The sequence below is a fragment of the Peromyscus leucopus genome, chromosome 4 (genome assembly GCF_004664715.2).
Source record: "Peromyscus leucopus breed LL Stock chromosome 4, UCI_PerLeu_2.1, whole genome shotgun sequence".
NCBI classification, from domain to species: Eukaryota; Metazoa; Chordata; class Mammalia; order Rodentia; family Cricetidae; genus Peromyscus; species Peromyscus leucopus.
The window spans coordinates 63682226-63708321 of NC_051066.1; the positions used below are offsets into that span (position 1 = coordinate 63682226).

The following is a 26096-nucleotide window of genomic DNA, read 5'->3' on the forward strand; positions in this document are numbered from 1 at the left end:
GGTGATAGCTAGCATTTCAATATGTGCTTCCTTATAGGGAGTATTTTCATAAAACAAATCTATGTCATTAATTTACAACAAATCCAATACTAAGTATCTGTTTTATAGAGTTCTCCAAGTAAAAAGTAAGGGTTAATTGTGAGGACTTAAATGTGGATGCAGTAAAAGAGCCTCAAGAAAACTTCAGGGGTATCACAGGTATAGAGTTCTGAGGAGAGATTTTCTTCTTCATTCTTATTTCCCTAGGGCTAATTGTAGAGATTTTGAAATGTATTTTCTTTAACTGCTCAATGGGAGTGAATAAGAGAATAGAACATTTGTATGAAACTATAGAAAAACCAATCAGGATGCCACAATTCAAAATCCAATAAAGGATTGAAAACATTATTACATATTTAATAAATACTAATATTTCATTGATAGTGTATATGAAAAAGGTGTTTATTTAGGATATGAATTAACACATATTAAATTAAAAATTAATTATATCAGTATTATATTGAGTGAGATTGCAGCTTTGAGCTGATGAGTCTCTTGACTGTCTCCTTCACATCCTTGTTCCTTAGGCTGTAGATGAGGGGGTTCAGCATGGGGATCAGGACAGTATAGAGCACAGTTGCCACTTTAACCAGGAGCCGTGAGCTGTTTGCATTGGGCACACAGTACAGAAGGAGGATGATTCCATGAAAGATGCTAATGGCAGTCAGATGAGAAGTACAGGTGGAGAAAGCTTTTTGGAGTCCACCTTTAGCAGGCATTTTGATGATAGTAATGACTATGAAGACATAGGAGGCCATGGTGATAAGAAGGCTACTACCTTCACTTAATATAGAAATGACTAAGCATGCCATCTGGCTGAACGAGGAGTCAGAACAGGATACAGAGATGATGGCAGAGTACTCACAGCCAAAGTGATCGATGATGCCAGATCCACAGTACGACAGCTCTGAGAGAGTGTATGTGAGTATCACAGCACACAGACCACCCCACATATAGCTTCCAGCTACTAAGAATGCACAGAGTTTATGAGACATAGCCACAGTGTAGAGTAGGGGGTTGCAAACAGCCACAAACCTGTCATAGGCCATCACTACCAGCATGAACATCTCTGTAATCACACATGCACAGCCAAAGAAAAACTGAGCCATGCAACCTTTTAAAGAGATAGTTCTCTGTTCTACAACCAAGATCTCCAGTAATTTTGGTGTAAATACACTAGAATAACATATATCCAAAAATGAAAGATGGCCCAGAAAAAAGTACATGGGTGTATGAAGCTTAGGATTGATCCTTCTGACCACAATTATGCCAGCGTTGCCTACCAGAGTGACTGTGTATACGGCCATGATCATAAGGAAGAGCGGTGGCTCGAGGTATGGGTATTCTGAGAAGCCCACAAGAATAAACGTGGTCACAGAACTCTGGTTTATCATTGCATGTGCCATAAGTTACCAGTTACAAAAACAAAGAACAGGAAGAAAAAAGAAGAAATTTGATCAGTAGAACTTGACAGTTTAGATGACACTTGATATAAACAACAAAGAAAAAGATGATGGTCTTGAACTCATTAGTATTCTGCTTCAGTTTATATTCTTTACTTCAAACTCTGTATGGCTCTGCAAGTTAGATCTGTTCTTTAGTCCTGTAATGTTCTCACCTGGAATAAAAATAATTCGTCATATGAATTGCACATAAATTCCTCATGGTTGTTTCTCAGTTTTTGGAATGTTCCATGATAGAAGATAATTGCAAATGGGACATTGAGCTAAATCAGAAAGCCAATGAGGTCAGTGCTTTCATGTGCTCATGCCTGAGAAGACTCCAGGAAAGTTAAATACATATAGTATACAAGGAAAATAAAATAATAGGAACTGATCATAAAATGACTCATAAAATTCACAATACTTTATAATAAAGGTGTTTGTTTTGTTGTGTTGTATTCACCTGTTTGTTTATTTTACTATCAATTCATCCTAGGGCCTTGCGAATGCTAGACAAGCATGTGACTATGTAGTTATACAACCTTCTTTTGCTTTTTAAAAAATTTTGAGACATTGTCTTACTTGGGTGTTTAAGCTGGCTGGCCTTAATCTTGTTAACTTCTCAATTTACACCAGGATCAAAGCCACACAGATACAGTTTAAAAGCAAGTGATTGTTAATGATTTTTATAGTCTTTACTCCCAACTTCATTGACAATATTGTCTCCCCATCTTTTTCTTGAAGCTCCTCTGCTAACACCTACAACCTCTTCAGTTTGTCTTTGACAACAATCATTACACTGATCAACAAGATTAATTCCATATTCAAATGTGTAACATAGGAAGGCCTTTGTTAATATTCATGTTTACTATTATTATTATTAGTAGTAATATTTTAATTTGCTTTCTTAGACTAATTAAATATATATCTCATAGTGACAGAGCCACTATACAATATTATTTTCATTGTTTGATCTTTTTGTATGTACATAGGTATTCGGTCAATTCCATCTCTTCCCTCCTCCAATTCTTCACATAGCCCCTCCATTATTTTGCCCTTACAACTTTGGTGTTTTTTTTAACACATTATAATATTGCTCTGAAATAAATATAAAAATCTGGATCCACAACACTAGGGAAAAAAACTGCCATATTCAACAAAAACGTAAATTAGAGCACCTACTATGAGTTTATGACTTGTCATATAACTATTAAATGAGAATGCAAAGCTATTTGAACCCATTCATTTCACTGGTCTGCACTAAGAATTTTTAGATAAATTGGAGATTATCAGTTTATTGTTAGATTGTAAATCCAGATTCATTCTGACCTTAATTTCTAACCTGCATATTATCAATTTGTATACTATTTTTTTGAGTCTCTGACACATGCTTGCCTTAATTCATGACTTCCTGAATACATAGAATTCTTTGAAAGTAAAATTCAAGTTTCCATAAATTATACTAAACATTTGTGATTATCTTATCTTTCTACTTACTATTGAAGGTTGGACAATGTGTTATTTTTTTAATTGTCATCTCATTGTAGAAGTTTACGATACACACACACATCATCATCATCTTCATCATTATCATTATTTCTTTGGTGAAAAACTAAGTAGGAGGTGAGCACAGTCCTGGATATTCAGGACCCAAGGAATCAGGAGTCTCAAGCAAGGGAATAATGACTTGTAGGTTAGATTGAGTTACAGTGTAATACTTTGTTTCAATAAACTATAGAAAAATCTATGAGCACAGTTATTGAGATATAATGTTAATGAAATAATTTTATGAAAATAAAGTATTCTTTGTAACTAATTAAATTACATAACTTACCTACCTCTGGTACTGCATGGAATAAATCTTAACCAGTTTATAACATTCAAAATAGAAAAAATAAAAGGGGAGAATCAAATAAGTATACCAACTCTTGTAATTTTATGACTAAGATTCACTTTTGAACGCTGATGCCTACTGATTTCTTATCCAGGATTCTGGGCTAAATCACCTGAAATTCCCTAGGGCTTTCCTTCACCATCAGAGAAAACTAGGATCTTTCCAGTGTTTCAGTTTGTGGCTATGGTGGTATAAATCAGGATTAATGAATGTAACATGAATTCTAAAATGGTCTTATAATAAACAACAACAACAACAACAACAAAAAAATACCTGGTACTGAAAGATCAGAGAGACAAAGGAATGAGCCACTGCCATGTCTCACCTCACCAATTTCATGAAACCTCTGACTGAAATCCTTTGAGACCTCACTGAAAAGGCTCCAGCTGAAAAAGCCTCCAGGTGAAAGGGACGCTTCTGCCCAAAAGCCTTTAGTTCCTGTCTCCTCGCGCCTTATATACATTTTTCTGCCCAGTCATTGCTTCCTGGGATTAAAGACGTGTGTGCTTCCAAGTACTGGGATTACAGGTGTGTGCCGCCATTGTCTGGCCACTATGTTTAATCTAGTGGCTTGTTCTGTTCTCTGATGGTCAGGCAAATTTTTTAGGGTACACAATATATCACCACAAATGAAAACTACACAGAAATGTGTGCGAATGCCCCTTAATCTCCATTTATTTCATTCCAATCAATCATTTACATTGAAGAGTCCTTGCTAAATTATCAAACTATAATCAAACTTTTACTTACATTTGATGTAACACTTTAATTAATTTTTACAATTTGCTATAAAATTTATGAAATTAAATGTTCTAACTGGATTTCTAAAAAAAAAATGAAGTACATGATCCAGGCATTTTTTTTATTCTCAAGATTTAATCTCTTTTAATCATGTAGAATAATCCTTAGTCTTCCTCTTAATTTTTAATATTATCTTTGAATCATGATTTTCCATATGGCTTCCAGGAAAAGAAGTTTTTCTACAGATATCACTTGTTCCCACTACTTTATTTTCCTTGCACCTATAGTTTCTCAATATCTAAAGTGCATTGCATATTTTACTCTGCTATGTGTATATTCACATGTATGTTGATCTTCATGTAACTGAATTAATCAAATATTATGTTGTCACAACTTACATTTAACATTTAATTTTAAAGTCTTCATATTAATAACACAGCAATAAAAAATGACTCAAACAAAGAACAACATTGGTAGGAACAAGGGGCATAAAATTTAGCACTCTAATATATGCTATGTACTCCAGTGAGTCAATACCACTGTCTCAGCTCAGCTCAGTTTTTAAGGATTTTCATTTACCTTCTGAAAGATTCAAAATGTGTCAATAAACTCACCAAAAGCAAGATTTTCCTGATGTGTTTTTGAGATTATGCCATTTTCTTATTAATAAACATGAACAATATCCTTCAAAAGTAAAACGTTTTAAGTTTCTCAGATAAAGACAGCAATTGATCCTTGTAAAATGAAATTAAATAAGGAGGCAACCATCAGAATATTTTAAAAGAAACATACAAATATCTTGAGGAAGACACAGACAGGATTTTAATCTGTATTCAAGATGACATTATTTATTATTAACCAACTCCTTGACTTTGGGGAAATGCACCCTAGAGAATCCTCATTGTTGATTGTCTTGGACTATAAACATGTAACTAGAAGAAACTTCCTCTTTTGTTTTAAAACACATACTCTTCTCGGCCATTATTGTGTTCTTTTTTCAGGCCTCATAAACAAAGATTATCTCAACAGGATTTATACTTTTGAAAATCATAATTGACAATTGTATGAATATATGGATGCATCTAGTGCAATTCACCAAGAGTAGTAATACCAGCGAGAGTTTGTGTGCTCAGGACATTGTCCTGTCATATGTACATATGGGACAGCACTAACTTAATATAGTGGTTTATAATAAAAGTTTGGAAGTAGTGTGCTTTAAGGTGCAATGGAAGGTAGATTTCATTTTATTTTCATTGTATACATGTATGAAATTCTCAATTATAAAGAAAACTTTATATAAGATATAATAATTATTGATTCCATGTGACAATGAGTCAAATATACTTGTCCAAAAAACAAAGACAATTGCATTCAACAAAATCAATTAAAAATTTGTTTTAAAGAAAGGTGTCAAATGCTATCAATCATATAACAAATGGTTAAAATGGATTTATTCATTACATTTATGCTTTACTACTACAACAAGTATATAAGGAGAAGAGGGACAATAATGTGGACCCATAAGAACATGTTTTTAAAAAGATATTTTATAATCCAGCAGGCTCTGTGGTTAGTCTATAAGCATATAAAACAATTCTAATTGTCATTGTTTTTACTTATTTTAAAGTCAAACTTATAATTTTTTTAAGATATGGATTCTGACAATAGTTGAAAGTATTTTACTCGAAGATAAGAAGGAAATTATGTGGAGACTAGGAGAATGCAATCTAATATATGCTATATATGCATGAAAATGACATAAAGAAACCTATTACTATGTAAAATATCTGCTAATAAAACATAAATGCAAATAGTTAATTTCAATATTGAAATTAGAATATATAAATGGCATTAAAAAGGTAAAATACATCTCTAATTATTCCCATATTATGCCTGAATTTTAGGAATCTTGTCTTACATTCCCAAACACTAACGAATATATTTTGCTAAAGCATTACAACAGGCAATTTTACTTTTGATTTTGGAAATTTTCATGTCTATCTACATTCTCAAATGTGGGCATTTTCAACCTTTTTTTTTTGTTTGTTTGTTTGTTTTGTTTTGTTTTTCGAGACAGGGTTTCTCTGTGTAGCTTTGTGCCTTTCCTGGGACTCACTTGGTAGCCCAGGCTGGCCTCGAACTCACAAAGATCTGCCTGGTCTGCCTCCCGAGTGCTGGGATTAAAGGCCACCACCGCCCGGCAAATGTGGGCATTTTCAACCCTCAATCTACTCTCATCACCTGGCCATCTCCATTATTTTAATTTGCTTTTTAATAATGTTGTTAAACACTAACACAAACCAAGTTTGTCAAGGAAAGGGTTTGCTTGGCTTTCACTCCTCTTTCATCGTTCATCACTAAAGGCAAGGCACAAACTACAGCAGGAACCAGGAAGCAAGCACTGAAGCAGAGTTCAAGGGAAAAGGCTGCCTACTGGGATTCTCATCCTGCTTTCTTATACAGATGAATACCACATGCCCAGGAATGGCCTCACCCTCAGTGGGCTGGGCCCTATCACATCAATCATTAATCAAGAGATGATCTTTGGCCAGTCTAATGGAAATATCTCTTCAAGTGAAGTTCTCCAAAACTGACTCTACAGTGTGACAAGTTGACAAAAACTAACCAGCACTCCCACTGAAAACCTCAACAAACTCACACTTTGATTAGCTTTTACTTGCTGAGCTTAATTACAGCTGATCACATTAGCATGAATGGATAAGTATTTAGTGGATCATGGCAACTTAGTAGTTACACTACTAAGGAAAATTACATACCTTCCCCTAGTATCAGTAACTGCCCATAAGCCCCTTTCCCTCATGCGTAATGAAAGAGTGAAGGTTTAAAGCTTGTGCTGGTCTTGTTCAAATAAAGACTTATGTTCATAAGTGCAAATTCTACATTATGTCTAGAAGGCATGGATTCATACCATTCCTTCAAAACCTCTCATATAATTTCTGACTCTTCTTCCACAAAGTTCCTTGAGGCTCAGAAGGGAAAGTGTTCTGTTTAGTGATGACTAGTCCACAGTTACATTCTTTACAGTTACACCAACATCAAGTTTCTTTAATTACTGTTGCCCACAACAAAAAGACTCTTCACTTATAAAGGCTGAAAGGAGATCTACACTAGTCTACGGACAGGTATTGAACAGGAATGTGACATCATGTCTATTCAGCAAAAATCAACAGTACTAAATAATTCTCTGTGGCTCATGACCTTGCCAACTATAAGCTCCTGGCTCAGTTTACAGAATTAGCCATGAATTGCCTTCTGTAAAGCAGAATTTAAATCCATGCAGAACATGCTTGGTTCACACCATAGGCACCATGCTCCTGTTGTTCTAGTGAATACATCTTGTGAGGAAAGTCATTGTTGTTCATCATATGGTCCACGGGTGTGTAGGATCTCTGATGACTTTTCTCCCTGTCAGCTTTAGACTGCCAGGATTCTGAAAAACAGCCAGGCTTGTGGAAAATGTCAAGTAACAGAAAACTTGATTTCTCATTGTCCTACAACTTGTGTGTCTTTAGCAATAGCAGCCTAAGATGTACTTCTAGTGGAAACCAATAGGCTGTACTATTGTGGGACCCATTTTGGTCCTCCCTGACCACCAACTCACACAGGCTCACACACATTTGATCCTGAGATTTTCATTTAATAACTATTGACTCATGACACTCTTGTTATCTAGCCATGTATTTTGCCTCCATTTAAACTTACTGTTTTATTAATTAGTTTTTTTATGTTTTAATGGGCATACAAAATAGTAGGATTCCATTGACATTTTCCTACATTCTTTGTTTGGTAAACCTTAGCTCCTCACTTTACCCTCTCCTTGCCACCCAGACCATGCCCAGCAAAGCCTTCCAAACCTGTTATTCCTCCCTACTACCTTCACATCACATGTGTTCTGTTATCCCCCTACCTGTAGGCCAATTTCAACCCTCCTCTTCTGGTGACTTCTTTTTCAATACCTAGACTTGATAGGCACTCCAAAACTTAAAAAACAATTAGTCTCAACATTGGAAGAGAGGAAGGTTTTGCATACTTTGGAGAACACACATTTATTGTTCTGGGCCTGAGTCACTTCTTTGAGTATGCCTTTTTAAATTTCATCTACTTTCGTTAATTTCATAATTAAATTTTCCTTTACAGATGCATAAAATTCAATTGTATGTATGTAACACAATTTGTTTATCTTTGAACCTGTTGTTGGACATCTCGAGATGTTCCATAAACTGGTTCTTTTAACTATAGGAGCAATGAGAACAGATGAGTAATGTTCTCTAGGAGAATATAGACTATTTAGAATATACTCAGGAGTGACATTTCTGGGTCATAAGAAAACTCTAATTTTAGTATTACTACAAAATTTCACACTGAAGTATCTGCACCAGGTTATAGGCCTTGAAACAGTGAATAACTGTTCTCTTTTCCAAGTTTCCACACCAGCAATGATTGCTATTTGTTTTCTTGATATTAGTTATTGTTCTTGGAGATAGGGGAAATCTAAAAGTGGCTTATTTTTTTCTGATATGCCAGGGTGCTGAACATATTAAAAGTATCATTAACTTATATGTCTTTTTGAGAACTAACTATTGAAATGGTGTATTTTTCACCTCATTTTATATTCTAGATATTAATCTTCTGTGACATGTCTGTTTTTCAAAAACTATTGGTAAGCCTTTAATTCCAGGAGCCCTCCCTGATCATAGTACAATAGGCAGTGAGGAACATAGCTATTTAAGGCCATAACCTGTGGTAGGGTCCCAACTCCTTTTAAAATTTTATTTTGTTTGTAAAAATAGAACTTAATCTGGGGTGTTAAATAAGTGATATTTGATGAATTGAAATAAAATGCAATATTTGAAAATCTCTGTAGAACCAGTTTGTGTATTTCATGATCAATAGCAAAATGAAGAGGATCCAACTGGAAGGTTTTACATTTAATCAGAAACATTGAAAGGTTTACAGCATTCAAATATATGTCAGTCATTTAAGAGTCTTAGTAAAATCACTGACTATTGTAAATATATATTCTATATATTATAAAGTTATGTGATTGTCAATAAAGAATAAGTTTAAAGAAATAAATGCTTTTATTAATTATTAGATGTCATGTTTAATAATTTACTTCTCATTCTTCTTAGCTGCTGATCAGAACTCTGCAGCACTATAAATTGTAGGTAATATTCTTATACTATCCCAGCTGCATAATTTACTTTGAGTACTAAAATGATAACAGGAAATGAGAGTATGCTCTTAGAATCTATCTAGTTAATGTGATACTGCATCAAACAAAGACCAGTAAGCAAATGGCTCAAGGAAGACACAGAAATAAAGCAGCTCAAAAGGAAGTATCAGAGATAACCCAGCAATTTCACTGCTTATCGATAGCTGCTCTATTAATATTTATATATAGTTCATGGCTGTTCCTTTTCATCAATGATTAAGAGATGTGTTGAGCCAGGTGGTGGTAGCCCACACCTTTAATCCCAGCACTTGGGAGGCAGAGGCAGGTGTATATCTGTGAGTTTGAGGCTAGCCTGGGCTACAGAGTGAGTTCCAGGACAGGCACAAAGCTACACAAAGAAACCCTGTCTCGAAAAACCAAAGAGAGAGAGAGAGAGAGAGAGAGAGAGAGAGAGAGAGAGAGAGAGAGAGAGAGAGAGAGAGATGTGTGTGGTGTGTGTGTGTGTCAACATGTTGGCTGCTATAGTCTACTGGGATAGAAATAATGTACACTCTATAAATAGTAAAAATTTCAATAAGCATCTAGAGAAACAAAGCTAGACTGGAATATTGGAAAACATGTTTAAGCTTATTTATTAAAAATTCATATTTGTTAGCAATGAATTAGACAATTATAAACTATACCATGAATATAATTTACTTGTGCTAGATTCCAACCTCTATAAGAGGGAATGAAGCTGTGTATAGTATATATGCTTTTAATCCCAATAGCTATAAAGCAGAGATAGACAAAAAGGCAGAGTGGTCAACAGCTAGCTTTGAATAATGAGATGCTATACAAAACAGGGAAAACAGAGAGAATGATGGGAATTATACTATCATGCTCAACTAAAAAACTTCAAGTGAAAATATAGTCCATGTAGAGTTAAGAGTAAAATTTAGTCCATAGTCAGCATTTCCTATTTAACAGTTCTCAAGATAACACTTCAGATTAATTGTCTTGATGAATTTATGCAAATTATCTAAAAAACACACACACGTTTTGATATATAAATTATACTAAAATCTTGTTCAGGACTTGTATTTAAGCATTTTCATGACAATAACTGCATGAAATATTTAATTCAAATAGTATGAGTATCAATCTACAATAATATTTACAGTTGACAAGTTATAATAATAAATATTGGAATGAACTATAACTAGAATAATTTACAAAAAGAAAATAAGACATGGGCCTGTTTACATTTCAGAGTGAAAATCAATACTATAAAATAAATACCAACTGGCTTAGGAACCACATTTTATGATGACAAATGAGAGCTTAACAGCTTCCTAACTGCATCCTTCACATCCTTGTTCCTGAGACTATATATCAATGGGTTCAGAACCAAAACCAAGGTTCTTCTAATATGCATTTGAGATTACATAATTTCCTGTTAATAAAGATGTACAAAGTCCTACAAAATTAAAATATATTAAGTGTCTCAAGTAAAGATAGTTACTAATCATTTCAAAATGGAATTAAATAAAGGAGGGAAGAGGAAAACATTCTTGAATGAAACATAGACAATATTGAAAAGGATTCAGGTTTTCAATCTGTATTTTATGATGGCATTATTTATGATGAGCCAACATCATGTCTTTGGGAAACATGTCCTAGAGAATCCTCATTGATGAGTTTCTTGGACTACAAACATGTAATTCGAAGAAAATTCTTTTGTTTTTAGAATACACACCATTCCAGTAAATTACTGTGTTCCCCTCAGGGTCTCATACACAGAAGTTATGTCAACAAGATTTATATTCCTGAAAAAATATTAAATTAACAATTGTTTAAATATATGACAAAATCAGAGCAAAGATCAAGAGTACTTTTATTAGCTACGGTTCCTATGTTTGGGAAAAAGCCCCATAGTATGTAGATAAGGGACAGCACTAACTGAATTGGGAGTTTGTAATAAAAAGAGGTGGTTTGGAAGTAGTATATTTAGGGTGCAATGGGAGGTAGATTTGATCTTACTTCATTGTACACATGTATGAAAATCTCAATTATAAAGAGAACTACAAAAAAGAATGATCTTAATTCTTGATCACATGTGACCTTGAATCAAATATACTTGTCCAAAAACTTCAACAAATATAATTAAAACTTTGTTTTAAAGAAAGCCATCAAATGATTTCAGTCATAAAACAAAAGAAAATGCATTTGTTTATGTAATTTGTGTTTACTATCACAAGTTTTTAGGGAGAAAACAGAAAATAATGCTGTCACCTAACAAAATAGTTTTGTAAAGATATTTTATGATTTTTCAGTCCCCAAGTTTCTAAAAGCATGTAGAACAAAACATGAAAACATTGTTTTCATTTATTTTAAAGTAAAACATATGTCATCATTTAGGATATGGCTATTGACTATAATTGAAAGGATGTGACTACCAAATAAGAAGTGAATGGCAAAATATGTTGAAAAAAGGAGGGAATCAGTTTGATTGGAAAAGCAAGAAGGAAAGTCATAGGGTGGTAATATGATCAACATATGTTATCTGCATGCTCAAAATTTCATAAGGAAACCTGTCACTATGTGTGTAATATATGCTAGTAAACATTAAGTGTAACTAATTTAATTTAAAAATTAAAATTAGAAATTATTACCATTATTAATTAGGTAAAATACATTCCTCATTATACCCATATTGTATCTAAATATCGAGAATCTTGTCATATATTCGAAAACACCAATTAACATGTTTTGTTGGAATTCACAGTAAGAAACATTTTTTTGTTGTTGGAGGTAAATTTCATGTCTATCTACATACTGAATCAGACAGGAATCTGGAGGCGAGCACTGAAGCAGAGGCCAAGGAGAAATGCTGCTTACAACCAAACTCAGCCTGCTCTCTTATCCCAGTCAATACCACATAATCAAGTATGGCTTCATCCACAGTGGGCTGGACTATCCCACATCAATCAATAGTTTAAAGTGCTTTTGGCAAATCTAATGGAAACAACTCTTTAAGTGAGGTTCCCTCTTCCAATGTGACTTTATGTGTCAAGTTGTAAAAAGCCAAAGAGCATGCCTACTAAAAACATGTTCTTAACCAACTCCTAGTTGGATTGTGCACCACCCCCCCCCACGCACGCTTTTTTTTTGACTCACTGAGCTAAATTACAGCCAGTTGTGTGAGCAACAGTGAACAATTATTTAGTGGATCATGGGCACTTTATTGCTTTATTGAAGAAAATGACATATCTCACCTCAGTATCCTTTAACTATCTACGATCCTGCACTAAGGGGTAGGTCTCATGAGACTTTCACTCTTGCATACTTAAAGAGTGAAGGTTCAAATCTAATGCTGGTCTTGTCAAATAAACACAGATGCAGTGTGTTCATAAGTACAAATTTTACATTATGTCGAGAAGGCATGGGTTCACAGGATTCTTCTCAAACCTCTCAGCTTTACTTTCTTCCTGATTCTTCTTCCAAAAAGTTCCATGAGCATTGGGAGGGATGATGTCCTGTTTAGTGATGACCAGGCCACAGTTACAGTATATACATTTACACCAGCATGTTCTGCAATGACTATTGCCCACTACCAAAAGACTCTTCACTTATAAAGGCTGAGAGCCACACTAATCTACTGGCATAAGGATAGATATTCAAAGAGGATACAACACCCCGTGTCTATTTAGCTATATATATATATATATATATATATATATATATATATATATATACACACACACACACACTAAATTCTTCTCTCTGGCTCATGATCTCACCAACCATAGGCTCCTGACTCAGTTTACAAAATTAACCATGAATTTCTTCTGTAAAGCAGTATTTAAAACTAAGCAGAACATTCTTGGTTCACCCCATAAGCACCATGTTTGTGTTGTACTAGTGAACACATCTTGTGAGGAAAGTCATCATTTTGCCTCCTGTGGTCCACAGGTATGTAAGAGCCCTGATGACTTTTCTCCCTATCTGCTTAGAGATTTCCAGCATGTGAAAATCACCCAGTACTGTGGAAAGTGCAAAGTAACAGACAGCTTGATTTCTCACTGTCCTAAAATCCACATGTCTGCTATCTTTAGCAATAGCATCCTAAGATGTAATTTTTGGTGGGAACCAAATGCTGTGCTACTGAGGGGACCCTGTGTGATCCTTCTGACCTCAAGCTCATACAGAGGTAAACAACATTTGATCCTGAAACTTTCATTTAATAACTATTGGCTTCTGGCAATCATGTTACTTAGCCATTTATTTTGCCTCCATTTAAAATCATTTTAATAAATCAACGTTTTTATTGATGTTTTAATATATTATACAATAGGTATCCACAGCCTTTTCCTATGTTCTTAACTTTGGTAAATTCTAACTCCACACTTGACCCTCTCCTTCCTGCCCAGACCATGCCCAGCTAAGCCTTCTAAACCTGGTATTCTTCCCCACTACTTTCATATCACATGTGTTTTGCTATCCCCCTACCTTTAAGACAATTTTACCCTTCTTCATCTAGGTACCTCTGTTTCATTTCCTAGACTTTATAGGCACTCCAAATTTTAAAAATTAGTCTAAGCATTGAAAGAAAGAAAGGATTTCTATGCTCTGGAGAACACCCAACGTTTGTTAATCTGGACCTATGTCACTTCTCTTAGTATGCCATTTTGAATTTCACCAACTTTTCTCTTAGTTCCATAAATTTATTATTCACAGATGAATCAAATTCAATTGTATATATGTACTACAATTTCTTAATCTATATACCTGTTGTTGGACACCTAGTGTGGCTCTATAAACTGTCTCTTTCAACTTGAAGAGCAAAGATAACAGATAGTTAATGTTCTCTGTAGAGGGGATATGGATTATTTAAAGCATACTCAGTACTGACATATTTGGGTAAGTCCTATTTCTAGTTTTACTATAAAATTCCACATATAAGTGTCTCTACAAGTGTACAGGCACAGAAACAATGAACAATTTTCCACTTTTCCCAGGATCACACCAGCACTGATTTTCATGATATTATATATTTGACTAGAGAAAGAGATAATCTAAAAGTGGTTTAATTTCCCTTTTTGTTTCTGATGCCTAAGAGTGTTGACCATGTTAAAAGTACTTATCAGTAATTTGTATTTATTTTTGAGAACTCTACCTTGAAGGTTTTTTTTTTCTCACTTCATTGTATATCTGGATTTTAATCTTCTACCAGATGTCTATTTGTCAAAAACTATTGAACTATTGGTAGGCCTTTAATTCCAGGGGCCCTCCCTTACCAGAGTATAATAGACAGTGAAGAACCAAGCTATCTAAGACCATAATTTTGTTTGAAATTTTCTTTTTTTTAAAAGTAGAAATAAATCTGTGCATGAGCATATACATAAAATTTATTAAAATAACAAAGAATATTTGAAAATCTCTGTAGAATCAATTAGTAAATTTAATGATGATTAGCAAGATGCAAATCTCCATTGGGAAAGTTTTACATTAAACCACAGCCACACAAAGGTTTTAAAGCATTCAAATAAATGTCAGTCAGTTAAAAGGTTCAGTAAACTCATTGACCATTGTGAATTCTATGTCATATATTATAACGTTATAAGATGTTTAGTGAAGAAAACATTTAAGGAAAAAAGTATTTTATTAGTCTTAGAAAGTTGTCAATTTTAGTGATATTCTGCTCATTCTTCTCAGCTGCTTATCAGAATTCCATAATATTCCAGGTTGTTGATAATAAATATTCTTATCCTAACCCAGCTGCACAATTTACTTTGAGTACTCAAATGTTAATGCTCCAAAATCTAACAGGAAATTGGGTATGCTTTTAGAATGCATCTTGTTAATGTGATTCTGCATCCAACAAACACATGGCGCAGGGAAGTCCAAAAACCAAAGAACACTTGATCCAAAGGGCTCCATTATGAAGTCCAAGCATCTCAAAGGACAACATCAGAGATACCCCAGCAATCTCAGTGGTTATGAATAACTGTTCTGTGGATGTTATACATAGTTCATTTTAGTGACTAAGAGATTCATGTGAGTTTGATACATCTAAACACTGTTTTTTATATTTTACTGGGATAGAAATGATCTATAATTATCCATATATTTATTATTAACTATCCAAATAAAAAGATTAATAAACAATTGCAGGTGTAATGCTACATTAACATATTGGAAAAAACATTATATTCATTTTTACAATAATACATAATTGTTAGCAACTACTAACTAATATATATTTTTGTAAATTTGAGAGAAAACAAATATTATAAAATAAATGCCTACTTGCTCAGGAACCACATTTTATGATGACAATTGATAGCTTAATGTCATCCAAACTACATCTTTCACAACCTTGTTTCTTTTGAGATGCTATTCAAAATAGGGAAATTGGAGGGAATGATGGGGATTATATTTTTATGTTTATTTAAAAAAAGGATTTCCAATGCAAAAATAGTCCATGTAGAGTTAAATATAAGAAAAAAAACTATACTCAGCATTTTCTATTTAGTATTTCTCAAGGTGAAACTTCAGAGAAATTTTCTTGATGAAATTATACAGATCTTCTAGAAATCCACACAAATTTTGAAATTAAAAAAAATATACTAAAGCCTCGCTGTGGTGTCACATGCCATTAATCCTAGCACTAAGGAGGCAGAGTGAGTTCAAGGACAGCTTGGTATACAAAAGCAAGTTCCAGGTAACCCAGGGCTACACAAAAAAAACCCTGTCTCAAAAAAAAAAAAAAAAAAAACCCACCAAAAATACTAAAATAATCCCCAGTACTTATATTTAAACAATTTCATGAAAATGAATCTATGACATTTTAATTTAAATAGTAAAAATATCAATTTAAAATTATATTTATAGTTTATAATTTATGATACTAAATATGGGAGTGAGCCGTCATTGAATTGACTTATGAAAAGAAACTAAGAAAGGAGTCTTTTTGTTGTTCAGAAAGAAAGCCTCCTTGCTCAGGAACCACATTTTATGATGACAAAAGAGAGCTCATTAGCTTCCTAACTGCATCCTTCACATCCTTGTTCCTAAGACTGTATATCAATGGGTTGAGCATGGGGATGATGACTGTGTACAATACTGAGGCCACCTTGACCAGAAGCCAGGAACTTTTGGTAGTGGGAACACAGTAAAGACAAATAATAATGCTATAGAAAATAGTGATGGTAGTGAGGTGGGAGGCACAGGTGGAGAAGACTTTGTAGCGTCCCCCTGTTGCAGGCATTTTCATGACAGTGATGACAATGAAGACATAAGAGGTGAGAATGATCATCAGACTGATTATCTCATTGAACGTGGCCAAGATAAACATGAACTTCTGACTAATGTAGGGGTCAGAGCAGGCTACAGCAACAATGGCATCATGCTCACACACAAAGTTATTTATGAACTTGGTCCCACAGAAGAATAAGGTCAACATAAAGTGTATGAATACAAAGGAACAGGTAATAGCCCAGGAATATGATGCTGCGACCAGTGAGCAGCAGAGCTTTGGAGACATAGCCACTGTGTAGAGGAGGGGGTTGCACACTGCCACAAACCTGTCGTAGGCCATCACTGCCAATATGAAGGTTTCTGTCACCACAAATAAGCATATGAAGAAGAACTGCATGATACAGCCTGTGAAGGAGATCCTTCTGTCTTCCACAATCAAGATTTCTAAGAGTTTGGGAGTCACGACAGTAGAGTAACAGAAATCCACAAAGGACAGGTGACTAAGAAAAAAGTACATGGGGGTGTGGAGCTTGGGGTTGAGCCTGATGATGGCAATCATGCCCAGGTTTCCCAGCACAGTGACTGTGTATATGGTCAGGAAGAGGAGGAACAGGGGCACCTGGAGATCTGGGTACTCTGAGAAGCCCACAAGGATGAAGGTCACTGCAGAAGTCTTGTTTTCAGGAATACTATAGAGAAAAGAGGAAAGGGCCATCTGTCAATTTAAGAACTAGTATTTGTAATAAAGAAGAATAAGGAAAAATACAGAACAGTTGGAATGGTTCTATAGAACATGAATAAACATAATAACTTGTTTTGTTTTAATTATTTTAAGATATTATTTATATAACGAATATGCAGGGAACAATATCTTCAGCTTAAAAGTTTGAAAAGATCATTAAGGTAAGAATAGAGAAGTCAGAATTTACCAAGCTATATTTCAAAGGAACAGGGTCCCTACTAGCCTAGATAGCTGGATTCCTGAGAATAGCCCCACTAACCAACAGCAGGGATTCAAAAGCTAGAAACATTGTTCTTAACAATAAACAGACCCTTGCATTATCTGCATCTTATTGATGTTTGTGCCACCCACAGTAATAAGAGCTTAAAGTGAAAATATGAAGGTGTTCTTATGGAAATCAGATCACAAGTGTGTGACAAGACTGAACTACAGGATAAGGTGTCTTAAAGAAAAAGAAGACAGAAAGTAAATGTTAGCATTTTGCAACATGCTAATTTTGGTATTTGTCTTCTCTTCTGATATTTACTTACTTTGTAAATGTATTTACACTGCAATAACATAATTTCAAAACATAATATGGACCTATATTATGACAGCGTATAAACTATTTTTATTCACTTTGAACTGAATTGAATTTTAAGGATATATTCTGTGATTGATATTATATTATTCATGATAATGTGATCAGAGAAAACAGTATTCTGTGCCTGCAGTGGAGAAATGGTTTAAAAGCAATAGTAAATGCAGATTTCATTTTTTTCAGTACAATGTGATTAGGATATGAATAACATAGATATAACATCAAATATGACCCCCAAAAACATTTTAGCATCTTAATAATGTTTAAAGAATTTCCCAAGAAAATTGTCAAAACAGAGAACTACTCGAAATGTGTTTAATACTCCTAAATATTATTTGCCATTTATTCAACAGAACATATACAGTTTACTAACGTGAAACTTAAAAGCATGTAATTGGTAGTATATCCTAAAAGGATCAGGAAACACTGTGGAAGAAGAAACAGAAAGACAGTAAGATCCCAAAGATAGCTTTAGTGGTGGGAATGCTATCTCCCAGGCATGGCACATCTCTGGAAGGCATGCTACAGTTATTTGTGCTGGTTTGCATTAACTGAAGCTGTCAATGCTCCTGGATCAGAGAAGGGTTCAGAGGGCTCAACTCCTTGCATGAGTTTAAACAAGTATTGGATTATGGGGTAAAGATAATCATCAGCTTCAGTTGGATACCAAATCACAAGCCCATCAGGCTCCACTGCACAGTTCCAAATGCATGGCTATACAGAATGTTTTAAAATCAGAAGGACAGAAAGCAAACTAAATTTCAAAAATCTTATAATGTGGGACAGTAATTTCTGCAAAACTGGTGATGATGGGGATGAGAATAAGACCAGAAAGGACAGATGGTGAGGGTTAACAGAATGTACCACTCATGTCTGATATTGTCAAAGAACAACCTTGACTAGAAAAAATAGCTTATATGGCATTCTGAGAGTAATATACATAATCATGCTAGCCTGACAGTCATGATTCTAAAGATCCCATATGTTGTAGGAACAAAACATGAAGTCTACATTGATTTTCTTTCTCATTTTAACTGACACATTCTTATCAAACCCTGAAATATTTGACAACATGTTGTAATGAACATATGTATCTGAACAAATTTAGTTGTCTACTCTGATCTGCATAATCTCATTTATTACTGGATCTCTCTCTGTGATAAGTATTATCCATTGAATTCATCTCCTCCATATATAGTCAGGTAAAATGTTTGCTATTTCTCCATTACTGGGAGACATTGTATTTATTCCCTTTTAGTGTTTCTGAAACCAGATCTTATGTAGCCCAGTCTGGCCTTAAAATAACTATGTATCATTGGCTTGCAGTAAACATAGGACACAATTAAGATTGGCTTTGTAATCCCCACCTTCCAGTCTCTACCTCCTAAGGGCTGAAAATATTGTCCTCTGCCACCATCCTGTCCTTGACATCTTTTTACAAAGAGCGTTATTGTTCTCACTTACCTATATAGAGTTACAATAAATTGGATTTTATTATTTTTTGCCAGTATAGTTTCTTCCTTGATTGAAAATATCCATGAGAGAATGATGAAGAATCATCCTATAGTAGTAAGGATTCTTCCATAGGGAAGAAAGTGGGATATCAGGGTGCTAGGATCCCCAAATCTGGTTTTCCCTTGTAAAGAATGCTAAGGTTCTTCATTAAAATAAAATAACAGAATGGAATAAACTCACCTAAATACAGAGGGTCCCGAGTGGTGCATTTACTTAAAAATTCTTTGTTATGACTAATAAGCTACAAAAATCTTCTTACATACTAGTTAATAAATAGAAATACCCCTGGAAGGGTTTCTTCAGCATTATATTTTAGTGATTGTTTTAAATGAAGTTTAGCCACTTTATTAGGCAAACTCAAAAATACCAGACCAGACATTACATCTAAAAATTAAATACTGGTTCCAAACTTTGTTACAAATAAGTATTATCAAGGCTTTGGGGACCAGGACATTAGGGACTACCACTAAAAATTACCGGGGAGGCTAAGATTTGAACAATTAGATTTAACACTCTCTCTTGTGATTGTATGTTACATCTCTAAAGCCCTGGGGAATTTGTAGTATCAACTTTACCCTGTAATCATAATGAAAATGCATTGCCTTTAATGGATATCCATTGAATACAGGAAAAAAAGAGGTCATCACTGTAGTTCAGGGGATATAAATATATCCTTAGCTATCTTGGACATGGCTTTTTAAATCTGTTCATGTATGCAGATATCAGTACATATCAAATATCAAATCTATAATGACATGATTACATGCTTTTAAAATTTTTCTTCATTTGTTTATCTTTTATGTGTATAAGTGTTTCACTCGCACGTATATCAGTGGACCCTATACATGACTGGTACTTAAGGAGGTCAGAATAAATCTACAGATTCCCTTGAACTGGAATGGTGACTGTGAGCACCATATAGTAGCTGTGAATTGAAACTCGGTCCTCAGTAAGAGCAGCTAGTGCTTTTAATCACTGAGCCATCACTCTAGCCTCCCCCCATCCTTTTATGTGTGTTTATGTTTGAGAGGTTAGGTATGCACAAGTATTTCCTGGTTCCCTCACAGCCCAGCAGTGTCTTATTCTGGAGTTGTAGATACAGATAGACAGTCCTTGGGACTTTTGTAAGAATAGGATGTGCATTCAACCACTGAGCCATCTTTCTTGTCCCCTGTTATCATTGCTCAATCTCACCATAAATTTATATTTTGATGGATATTTGTGATATGTAGAGCGATACATACAACATTAGTTGTAAGTGACTGTAGAAAACACTTAAAATCTCTCACCAGGTCCAAAAAGCTCCTAGAGTATTACCTTGTATTATTAATGTTTGCACAGGAGTGAAGTATTGAATGAGTGAAGTTCAATAAGGCAACTTTAAACTCCTAAGAAAAAAATGTGTATCATTTTACAATATGTGATTTTTATTTATATTTCTGCATTTTTGTAGATAAGAACCACTGTCTTTAGTAACTAGAATAGCAAAAAAATCTTGTCTGGATATTCCTCTCATATATCTACAAGTTAAGCCTTTTTAAACTTACTATGTAGTATGGATTATCTAGATAAATGACTAGGTTGAAAACCACAATGGCATATCATCTAACTACAATTAATACCGATATATTAAAAAGGTACATATATATGTATGTACATAATGTGTATATATAAGTAATATATATATATATATATATATATATATATATATATATGAAAAGCTAAAGAAAATTGCTGTGGATGTCTTTCTGTACACTATGAATATGTCTTGTTATGATTGCTTGATAATTAAAATGCTTATTGGCTAGGAGCCATGCAGGAATTATAGGCAGGTGAAGCAGAGAGAAAAGTTCTGGGAAGAGAAAGTGCTGTGGGATGATCTGATGTTAAATTGCTCTGATTGGTCAATAAATAAAACACTGATTGGCCAGTGGCCAGGCAGGAAGTATAGGAGGAACTAACAGAGAGGAGAATTGGAACAGGAAGGCAGAGAGAGACAAGCAGCATGTGAAGACTTTGGTAAGCCACGAGCCACGTGGCAAGGTATAGATTTATGGAAATGGATTAATTTAAGATACAAGAACAGTTAGCAAGAAGCCTGCCACGGCCATACAGTTTGTAAGCAATATAAGTCTTTGTTTTTACTTGGTTGGGTCTGAGCGCCCTGGGATTGGTGGGTGACAGAGATTTGTCCTGACTGTGGGCAAGGTAGGAAAACTCTAGCTGTAAGGAAGGCTGAGTTAGGAGACACAGCATGTAATGGCACACAAGTAAAGCCATGGAAAACATGGTGACATATAGATTAACAGAAATGGGTTGAGTTAAAATGTAAGTAGTAAGCCTGAGCCAATGGCTGAGCACTTTTAATTAATATAACCCTCTGTGTGTTTACTTGGATCTGAGCAGCTGTGGACTGGGCAGGTCACAGGAAAACTCCCAGCTACAGAAAATGAATAGATTTATACACATAAAAATTATATATGGACAACTAACATTAAAGTAGCAATTTTTTAATAGTTGTGAATCCAGGGAGAAGTGGAGTGAGGTAAAACTGTGTTTGGGACATATTGTATGAGAGAAGTATCTATTTTCAATTAAAAATTAAATTTAAAAATGTAGAAATGACTAAGAGAACAATGTACACTAGCAGAAAATACGTATGGACTTAAAATTATCCAAATAAAATTTTAATAAATAACTTCAAATAAACAACTACTTTGAAATCAATGACATTACAGCTATATATGTATTTACAAAACTATTCATAAACTACTTAAAATGTGGGTTGAAGTTTACTCAGTGGCTACCAGCATGTACTTTACATTGATTCCTTAGGTTTTGTTACTACCATCCATACTGGTTTTATATATATGTATATATATATATATATATTATATATATATATATATTTGTGTGTATGTATATATATACATATACATATATATGTATTTTTTATATATACTATCAAGCTTAAGGGGACGTTTAAACCCTCCATTGGCCTCGAGAACAAATAGAAACCCGTAAATGGCCATAGAACAAATAGACACACCTAACTAAAAATAAAACAAAAATCCTTTAAAAAAGGGTCACAATTTGTAATAGCAAATAAAGTTTAAATCTAATAATTCTAAATATGTTAATGGTGATTTTTAAGATTTATATTTTGTATTTGGTGTTTAGCAAATTTTGCAATGTAAATATAGCTGTTGAAGAATTAAATATAAACATTTCATTCTTTTTTATTATTTCTTATTTAATATTTCTAAATATATGCTTTCAAATAATTATACCACCTTCATTAATAAGTAACTTCAGATCATCATCAAAGTACCATATTTTTAATATATAACTTGAGGTAAACATTTTCCTGGGAAGTATTATGTCAAAGTACACAAACATGGAAACTAAAAAAAAAATATTGGTCAAACATCAGGTGTCCATATATGTTTGGATTTATGTTTGGGTCTTCATTTCAATTCCATTAATCAATGTCTGTGTTTAGCCAATACCAGTTAGTTTTTATTACTATAGCTGTCAACCAGGAATGGTCATACCTTCAGTATTTAATTTTTGATTGTTCAGGATTGTTTTAACTATCCTGTTTTTGTTGTGGTTGTTTTGTTTACTCTATGTAGTTGAGAATTGTCCTTGCAATATCTTTAAAGAATTGTGTTGAAATTTTGATGAAGTGTGATCCTAATTAGTCGTATTATGCCAGATGAAGCATGATACCAATTAGTATTATCAATAAAAACCAGGAGTCAGATATTGGGGTGAAAGTGGAAAGATCAGAGAAGCAGAGGAGCAGCCACCAGTGACTTCAGCCAAAAGAGGCCAAGATCCTCTCTCTGCCCTAACTTATCACTTCCTGTCTCCTGTCTGGACATCCCCCCAGACATCCAGACACAATTAGTGGCTAGTTCTGCCTTCTGAATCTAAGTAAGCTTTATTTGTCAGAACACAAACAAAATATCACACAACAGATTGAACTGAATTAGTAGATTGTTTTGATAGGTTGGTCATTTGTTACTCTGTTAATTCTACTGATCCATGGGCACTGGAGATCTTTCCATCTTCTGATATCTTCTTCAAATTCTTTCTTCAGAGACTTGAAGTTTTTAATCATAGAAATCTTTCACTTTCTGGGTTAGAATTACCCAAAGATATTTTATGTTATTTGAAGTTATTCTGAAAGGTGTTGTTTCTCTGAGTTCTTTCTAAGCCCATTAGTCATTTGTAAAAGGAGCAGCTACTAATTTTTCCCAGGTTAATCATTCATGAACCCATTTTGCTGAGAGTATTTATCTGCTGTAGTTCTCTGGTGGATTTTTTATGGTCACTTATGATATCATCCTCAAATAACAATACTTTGATTTCTTCCTATCCAATTTCTAGGTCTTTGATCAGTTGTCTTAATTCTCTAGCTAAAATGTCAATGCAATAGTAAATAGAAATGGATAGAGTGAACAACCTTGTCTTATTCCTGATTTTAGTAGAATTGTTATAAGTTTTTCTTATTCAGTTTGATGTTTGCTATAAGCTTTCATATATATATATATATATATACATATATATATATGTATATATATATATAAATTCCCTTTATGATGTTTAGTTATGCCCCTATACCCCAGACTTCGCCAGGACTTTTACAATATGATGAGCATTGAATATTGTGAAAGGCCTTTTCTGTATATCATCAGATAACCATGGTTGCTTACTTCAATTTGTTTATGTTTTGGAGTACATTGGTTTTCTTATGTTGAACCATTCCTGCATCTGTGGGATGAAGCCTACTTAAGTATGATGGATTGCTGGGGAAGTCTTTCTGTATGCTGTGAATGTGTTGCTCTTATTGATTGACAAATAAAAAGCTGATTGTCCAGTAGCCAAGCAGGAAGTATAGTATAGACGGGACAAGCAGAGAGGAGAATTCTGGGTACAGAAAAGCTGAGTTAGGAGACACTGCCAGCAGCCACTGCCATTAGAAGCAAAATGTAAAATACTGGTAAGCCACAAGCCACATGGCAACTTATAGATTAATAATGGGCTAATTTTAGATATAAGAACTAGATACAGTAGGAAGTCTGCCATGGCCATACAGTTTATAAGTAGTATAAGTCTTGGTATGTTTACTTGGGTCTGAGTGGCTGCAGGAGACTGGTAGACACAGGAAAGCTTCAATTGCAGTGGATGATGGTTTTGGTGTGTTATTGGATTCATTTTACATATATTCTATTAAGAATATTCACACTTATATTCATAAGGGAAAATTGATTGTACTTCTCTTTATTTGTCGAGTCTTCATGTGGTTTGGGTATCCATATAACTGAGTCCAAATAAACTGATGAGGATATTTTGGCAAATGAATGGAGGAGTATTGGCATTAACTCTTCCTTGAAAATCTGGTGGACTTTTATGCTAAAATCATATTGTCCTGGACTATTTAGGGTTGGAAATCTTATAATGACTACTTCAATTTCATTGAAGTTATAAGTATATTTAAATTGTTTATTTGATCTTGATTTAACTTTAGTAAGTAATACCTATTAAGAAAATTATCCGTTTCTTTTAGATTTTCTGATTGTGTGGATGAGAGGGGTTTTTGAAGTATGTCCTCATGATTCTCTGGATTTCATTGATATTTGCTGTTATGTCCCTTTTTTTGTTTCTGGTTTTAATAATTTGAATATTCTCTCTCAGTCTTTTACTTTGTTTGATAAAAGTTTGATATCTTGTGTGTTTCTATTTTCTCTCAAAAAGTCAACTATTTGTTTCATTGATTTTCTGTATTATTCATTTGTTTCTACTTTATTGACTTCATATCTCAGTTTGATTTTTTTTGCCATCTACTTCTCTTGGGTGTGCTTACTTCTTTTTGTTCTAGAGCTTTCATATATGCTGTTATGTTGCTAGTATGAGATGACTTCAATTTCTTTATGCAGGCAAGTAGTGCTATGAACATTCCTCTAAACACCTTTATCACTGTGTAGCATAATTTTGGTTAGGCAGTCTATTCATTGTTCTGAAATTCTAAAGAGCCTTTAGTGTTTTTCTTCATTTATGTCTTGATGCACTTTTTATAGGAGAGAGTTGTTCAGCTTCTGTGAGTTTATAATCTTCCTGTCGTTTCCTTTTTTGATGATGAGCCTGCATTAATCCATGGCGGCCTGATAATATGCAGGGAGTTATTTCAATTTTCTTGTATTTATTGAGACTTACTTCATGTTTGAATATGTGGTCAATATTGGAGAGAGTTCCATAAGGTGTGAAGGTATATTATTTTGTGTTTAGGTGAAATGTTCTGTAAACTTTTAGGATCATTTGCTTTACAGCATCTGTTAACTTCAGTATTTCTGTTTAGGTTTTGTCTGGAGGACTAGTCCATTGGTGAGAGTAGCATATTAAAGTCTTCTACTATCAGTGTGTGGGGGTCGATTTGTGATTTAAGCTGCAGAAGTGTTTCTTTCACAAACCTTGGTGTCCATATGTGTAGGTCGGGTATTTCATCAGGACTGCCAGTCAGCTCTGTCCTGCCAGCTAATGCCCATATACCCACACAGAGACTTATTATTAATTATAAATGCTCAGTCAATAGCTTGGGGTTGTTGCTAACTAGCCCTTACATTTTAAATTAACTCATATTTCTTGTCTAGTCTCTACCACCTGGCAGTACCTTTTTTCAGCACTGCATGTTCATCTCC

General features: G+C 34.1%; 2 protein-coding genes across 2 annotated transcripts; both read right to left on the minus strand.

Moving 5' to 3' along the window:
- Positions 1 to 494: 494 nt before the first annotated feature.
- On the minus strand, positions 495 to 1445 carry LOC114687806 (olfactory receptor 5D18-like). The gene has a single exon (XM_028862437.1). The coding sequence runs from the start codon at positions 1443 to 1445 to the stop codon at positions 495 to 497; it is 951 nt and encodes a 316-aa protein (XP_028718270.1).
- A 14865-nt stretch (positions 1446 to 16310) lies between these two features.
- On the minus strand, positions 16311 to 17270 carry LOC114687798 (olfactory receptor 5D13-like). Its single transcript, XM_028862431.1, has one exon. The coding sequence runs from the start codon at positions 17268 to 17270 to the stop codon at positions 16311 to 16313; it is 960 nt and encodes a 319-aa protein (XP_028718264.1).
- Between the last annotated feature and the right edge of the window lie 8826 nt (positions 17271 to 26096).